Raw genomic sequence first — 6698 nt, forward strand, 5'->3', positions numbered from 1 at the left:
GAAGTTCGGGGTCCTAGTTGCCCGCTCAAATCCATATCCCGGCGTCCCGGGGGCGCAAGGCCACTCGGCGACCAGTCCAACGCTGAACGGCTTACGGCACCAACGGCAACGGCACCACAACGGAGCCAACGGCCACTCCTAATTGGCGTTCTGGCATGTCCGTTTTTGGTCGGCGGGATCCGGGGTCGGGAAGAATTTGTTTGGCTTATAGAGGCTGTAAATGTGAGAATTGGGCCTTCCCGACGGAGGTATGGGCGAACAATGCGTCCTCTGGGAGAACGCGACGCCAAATATAGGCAGTATGGAGAATTTTCAGAGATATTGAAGAGTACTCGTATGCTTCCGTGCCCTGTGAAACGTGATGGGCTGAGTAGTCGTTCCAATCAAATTTGCTTTGCTTTGAGAGCTATTTTCTGCCCATTTTGTTTGTTTCTGTTACTATTCCTAACCTTTGAGTATCATAAGTAAAGCTCGTGCTATTGAAACTGCAATACTTTGCTGGAAGGTTGAAGATTGGAGAATACGAGTCAAAGAGAAACACTTTTCCCGATGATTGTGGAAAAAACTTAACCGCCGCTGCGGGTGCGGGACAAAATATGTGTGTGTGTGTGTGTGTGTGTCGTTGTCGTTGCATGCATTCAATTCCATCGTGGGCAAAAAGCAACGCGGCGGCGGTCTTCTTTCTTTGCGACGGGATGCCTACGGCGCGGGCATTGATGAGATTCCGCCGAGATGGTTTCCGCAGCGTTCGGGGAGATGTTGACCAATAAGCCCGCCCGCGCACCCACGAAACCCAAAATAAGGGAGCATCCCACTGGGCAACTCTATTTTGTTGGCCAAGAAAAGTCCGCAAAAGGGTGTCACGGTGCCTAGAGTCTAGACCTCTCTCTGAGACTCTGTTGACCGGGCAGAACGGACTCACGGAGACAGTGAGAAGGAGGGTGATAGACTCTCTCCATCCGTAGTGTCACTTGACTTGAATAGAGGATGAGCCCTGTCTGTCCTTTTTTTGATATTGTCACACGATCACGGGCTTTTGCAATTTCAGCCTTTTCCCCCTTTGCGCGCAAAAGTGTAGGTATGGCATGTGTGCGTGCTTTTGCCTTCATTCAAACTTCCCGCCATGGCATTTCCAATTTCCAATCCATCCTCCTTCTTCTGCCAAAGCATCGCAGTTCCCACGAGACGCCAAAGTCCATTTACCCCTCTGCAGAGTCACAAATACTCTAAGCAATCAATCCTTACTTCGTCTTCCGCGGGTAGCCATCCGTGTCATTGTCTCTCGCTTTCTCAGACCACTCTTACCTTTCTGTGACAAAAATAATTAATCTTGGCTCTCCAGGACTTCCATCTGTGCGTGTACGGACATAATACTCACTAGATAGCCGCATACAGGTGTACACCACGCAACTTTGAGACGGCAGCTGCCTCCTCCAAGACCTCTGCCAGCCACATGCTACTGGCAGCCGATGATTGGCCAATGCCATCTGTTGTCTTGGCTCCCTCTTTTGCCTCCCTTTCCCCTCATCTTCACACATGCATCCGTTTTGCGTTAAGCCGAGGGGGTGTGTTTTCGGTAGCGTATGGAGAAATGCAGTTTACCCCGTCCAAAAGCTCATCTCCCGTCTATGCAACTAACAGCAATAAGAGACGGAATGCCCCCCTCCTGGCTCCAAATCCCCACGGTCCACAACCGACGAGACGGCAGCACCGACATAACCACATGGGCGTTAGTTACTGAGAGACGAAATTGTACCTCAAAGGGGCTAGACTCTGATGACACGCGCAAACTCTCGATCCCTTGGGCTGTACGCCAAGACAGCACACCCTGTCGATCTCCCAGCCTTTTCTTCGATCCTCAGCTTAGGGGTCCCCGTTTTCTTCAGCTTGGGTCTCACGGTCTATTCTGTTTTGAAGGACCTTTTTGCAGTGGGGAGAGCCAGGAGACCAAGACGGTTCGGTATCACCGTAATTGCTCTGAGCCCATTTTCATCTTTTTTGCCCGCACAGCACGCACGCCGTCCCAACTCCCAGCTCTACCAGGGCCCTTTCCTTTTTGGCTACTGTCACTGCTTCTGTCAAGACCACAAGACTTGGTTTTAACTTCTGTAGGGCAGACGCTAGTTGGAGGTGTAGGGTGTCGAACGTGGAGGGAGGCTTCCAGCGTAAGTTGGTATTCGTATGCGAGTAAAGGGTATCTATCTCGCGTCTTCGCTTCTTCACTTTCGATAGGAACTGACACCCAGGTTCCAAGACAGGCAGTACTTGCCGGAAGCCATCTTCCTCATGCTCGGCGTCTAGCATGGCATCTTCAGAGCAGGGTATTGGCGTTTCCCTTTGCACAACTATGCACTATGCGCGCGACACCGTTGCTAGGGAATGTGTCCACAATGCCTTAACATCGAGAGTTTTTATCCTCATCGGCCGTCTTGCATGGGCATCGTCCGTCAGAAGGGAATACGGTGCTACGCTACCTCCGCGCATTGCCCGTCCCGCTGCTCAACCTAAGCGAAGCCCCCTCTTCTGTATGGAGACGAGAAGGGGGAGGATAGATGGGGAGGAAGAGGAGGTCGGCGTATCGTAGCTCGAAACCCATCGTCTCACTGGATGCTAAATCGTTGCAAAACAGCCAAAATGCCATGCAAGACCACGCAAGCCTCGCGTGTGTGCCAAATCCCATGCCATGCCATGTAACTGCCTCAACCTCACACAATCCCGCACCACCAGAGACGGCACTACGCAAAAGCCCGCATATCCTCACCAATGGAGCGCCCGTGGCTGTGGCTGCAGCAGCCCGCGTGCCCGCCCGTTCGCCCAGGACGAGAGAGAGAAGCGCCTCTTGGAATTGCGCGTACGTTACCCACGTCCGAGGCTGGGTTCGCTTGGCTGCCTGCCCCGAGTCTTGTCCTGGTGCCTGTCAGACCGCGTTTCGATGTGAAGAATGATATGATAAGAGCGTAGGCACTGGAATGGGAACAGGCTGCAGAATCGGCGCACCGCGCAGGCAAAAGGCAGTACAAAATGGCTGATTCGCCAACGGCTCCCGCTAAACGTCAACAACCGAGACTCTTCGAAACAGTTCAGTTCAGTCACACACCGGCAGGCAAAAAGCCACAATACGGCTCCTGGCTGTCAGCGAGGTTTCTGTTGATGACAGGATGGGAGTAAGAAAACACCACGCCCCCGGGAACCCGGCCACTGCATCGGGGATGAGTGGCAACTCAAACCCCATTCTACTTTCCGTTCGGCTGGTCGGTCGTGGTTTAATCAATATGGATGCGTCGGAAGATTGCTGAGGTTATCTCCTGATTACTCTCCCAACGCGCGGGGCCCCCATCTCGCGTCCGGATCCCCAGCGAGTGCGAAATGCCGTCTTCACACCCATCCATATCTCCGCACACGCGGAGAGGGTTTGCTGGTCTGCGCGGCACCGAAAGAGAGCTTCGGCTTCCCTCTCTCGTTCGCATTCAAACTCTGGGCGTATCTTCGGGTCCGCCGGCTATCAAGTGCATAACCCCGCGTGGCTCTACGAATAAGTCAACTTCTTCAGTACATCCGGTCTCAAAGATATCGCTCCTCAAGCTCACACACGCCCCACCTCTTTGGGGAAAGGCTTGAGCCCTTTTTGGGTGTCGTCTCATGCCTAGCTCAATTTGAAGTCAACTTTATCAATCCGGCACCCAATCATCAAAGAAGATCGAGACGGTGTTCGGGAACCAGTTACGCTAAATTTCGGAGTCCTCAATTATCAAGTAAGACCCTTGCTTAGGAATCTCTCGAATTATCAGGTAATCAACTCCCGTGGAAAATGCGAATGAGCGGTGGTTCGGCTTCTGGGCTGCCTGGCATATCTTTCTCTTGTCTAAGCGGCCACGGGGTGCCAAGGTCCCTTGCCGTAGCACCCTCACGCTACTGCGTAGTCATCGTGGTGCGTTCGTAGCGAGAGACGCGTGTGGGTTGGAAGACTCATATCGCCCATCGGGTGCTACGGCAGGTATCGACAATCTTTCCCCATGTCATCGTGATCAGACAAAAAAAAATCCCATTGTGCTTTGCAGGTTGCCAGCGAGGACCCCCTTCTCCCACTGCCCAAGCAAATGAGCATTCAAAAATTCGACTGACCCCTTTCTGCCACAGCGTGGCTGAAAAGACCTTGTCCTGACCTCTCACTCTTTTTCGGTGGGCTTGTGGGTTGTCTTTTTGACGCTTGCTCGGTCTTTTGGACGAGTCTGGCATCGCAAACCCTCAAAACTGCCGAATTTGTGTTTCGCACACCCTCTCGCTTGTCACGAGGCTGCTGTGCAGCTCAAACGCATCGTCGATGTGCGAGAACACATCGCCGATGTAGGGTAAGGGGAATAAAGAGCGGACACAAGCAAACTGGGTTGCTCGATCCTCAAAACATCAACGAATCTACTCGCCACGCCCATCGCCACCTCGGACGCGTCTCCTCCATAGGGAACAATTCCATCAGGTCCCATAAGGGTAATTCATCCAATGGCACAAAGCTGATCGACATTGTGTGTTCAAGCCTTACCCGTCTCTCATCCCCGATCCTTTCGCCTCCCTTCCTCCACTATTGTTCCCATCAGCAAGGTAAGCTTTAGTGTGGAGATTAGTCTTCCAATTGTTCTGCCTTGTGGTCACAGCTCTTGCGCCTCGAGGTAAAGGCCTTCCTCATACTGCAAGTGATCGTCTATTCCATCTGCGGGAACGGATGATCCGCAGATGACTACTGATGGTGAATTACAGCAGCCCGTCGAGAATATCAATAGTAGCAACAAGCACGCACGGCACGGAAGCATCGCATCGGCACATCGGGCAGCACAAACCAGCGCATCAACAGGCAACCATCGGTCCAAAGCGCACCAACAACCGATGATTTGATAGAAGATTGCGAATGCAATAGTCTCAACTCAGGACTCTATTCTATCTGCCTCCCTTGCGTTGCGAAATGGTAGCAGAGTACCGCAAGGACAAGGCCAAGAAAACACCCCGCTCCATGTCCAACATTCACTGATATTGACCTTTCTAAGCTTGATAGTCATCAGCTGCCCGACAAATTCGCAACGCCAAGTCGCCAACCAAAGAAAGACACGTCAAATCCCGTCACTCAGGCTTGTACAGAGTTGTACAGACGTTGGTCAGGGTCTCTAGTATCGAGACAAGCCTCTTGCGGCCGCTTGACGGGAATGCGGGTGTGGCATGCGCAAAATCCATTGCCAGCAACACAACCTTCCCCACGACATGGCATCGGGCAGTTATTAGTCTGATCGGCTCGCACCCGTCGCCCATCGGAAAAACCGCATCCAGAGTGTAAGTAAGACGTGACTGAGAGGTAAGTATTAGCTTCTTCAATAGCGTCTGAAACTTTCTTCATTCTTTTTCCCGTCCTGTTCCCCCGGTGCGCCGGCCTTGCTGCTAGAGGGGGGGAGCAAGTCCTCCGGCCCTCCGCGGTTTTCAACCACATGATTCCGCATCGGTCATCGAAACGAAACCCGATCGAAACGCCAATGGTGTCTTTACGTCCTATTTCGCGTGTGCGCTACTGGCGGATACCCTACCCACGATGACGCTGTGTCGTTCTTCGATCTCGATGACATTCAATGCCAATTTTGCCAGTATTCCACACCTTTTCGATGATGTCGGCATTTTTCGATCGAATTCTTCACATTTTCGCATTGATTTCTGTTCCTCGCTATCCACAGACTACTCTCTTGGTCCCTGGTTTGTTTCTACCCCCAATCTCTTCCCTGCCAGTCACCCTTGCGTTAGGTGCACTTTGACCTAGTTCGAGCGCTTCTGTCGACTTTACTCATTTGAGTATCGTAGAGAGCTGTGACTCCGATACAGCACCTGCCCGTGCCCTTGTCGTCGATCCGGCTGGTCTGCGATCGCGATGAACGTTGCACATCCGTCCCTGGATGCTAGGCATCGTCTAAATATTCTACTTTATTGGCTCGCGGCCACGGCATCGTCATACTATCTTCACCCAATACCTACCGTCAAACGGCTCACCGTTCCAGGTTTTTTCCCGATCGGCCGTCACCCGTCTGCACGCCCGACGTTTCTGCACCCATACCGTATGGTGCATCTTCGATCCATTTCGAGCGATCGAGCTACATTCCTCTCGGCCGTGACTGCTACTGGGCAGTGAGCCACTCTTTTCTTCTTCATCGTCACTGCTGTGCGCGTCTTTCGCCCAGATCGTCTCTGCTATTCGGAGCCGGCACGGCGAAGACCACGCCTGGTTTAGCCGAAGTGCCCATTTTCCAGGTGTTGTCCAACTTAACTCCAGCCCTGGCCCCAGCGCCAAGTTCCTTGGTTCCGGTTCTAGTTCCAGTCAAAAGCAAGTCAAAGTGTCTCGTTTTTGACATCGCCGATTCTGCCCCAATCGACCTGATTCTCTGGGGTCACGGTCTCAGTCAACCAATATCCTTTCCAGCCCGTTCGGCGCAGTATCCATTTAGCAGGGAGAGGGGTGTTCGGGGAGGACACTCTTCTATCGGGGCGACGACACCCATCACTTGACACTGGGGCCACCCGTGCTGATCAACTGCCTGTGACGGCCATTCTGATGGAGAAGATGGATTTCAATACCACCTCGCTGTTCTAGACCATCGTCGAACTCGATACGATGACAGGGAACGCCTGCGAGCAAATTCCCGGCCATTGTGGTTTTCTCTTGAAGTAAGGTG

General features: G+C 52.7%; 1 protein-coding gene across 1 annotated transcript; it reads left to right on the forward strand.

Annotated features, from left to right (window-relative positions):
* The first annotated feature begins 1602 nt into the window (after positions 1-1602).
* On the forward strand, positions 1603-2569 carry BDP55DRAFT_717800 (uncharacterized protein). The gene is made up of 2 exons (XM_060578385.1): positions 1603-2194; positions 2255-2569. Exons 1-2 carry the CDS (start codon positions 1629-1631, stop codon positions 2397-2399), a joined length of 711 nt encoding a protein of 236 aa, XP_060426858.1. The 5' UTR covers positions 1603-1628; the 3' UTR covers positions 2400-2569.
* The last annotated feature ends 4129 nt before the right edge of the window (positions 2570-6698 follow it).

The sequence above is a fragment of the Colletotrichum godetiae genome (assembly GCF_030913485.1).
Source record: "Colletotrichum godetiae strain CBS 193.32 chromosome Unknown BDP55scaffold_35, whole genome shotgun sequence".
In the NCBI taxonomy this organism is placed as follows: domain Eukaryota; kingdom Fungi; phylum Ascomycota; class Sordariomycetes; order Glomerellales; family Glomerellaceae; genus Colletotrichum; species Colletotrichum godetiae.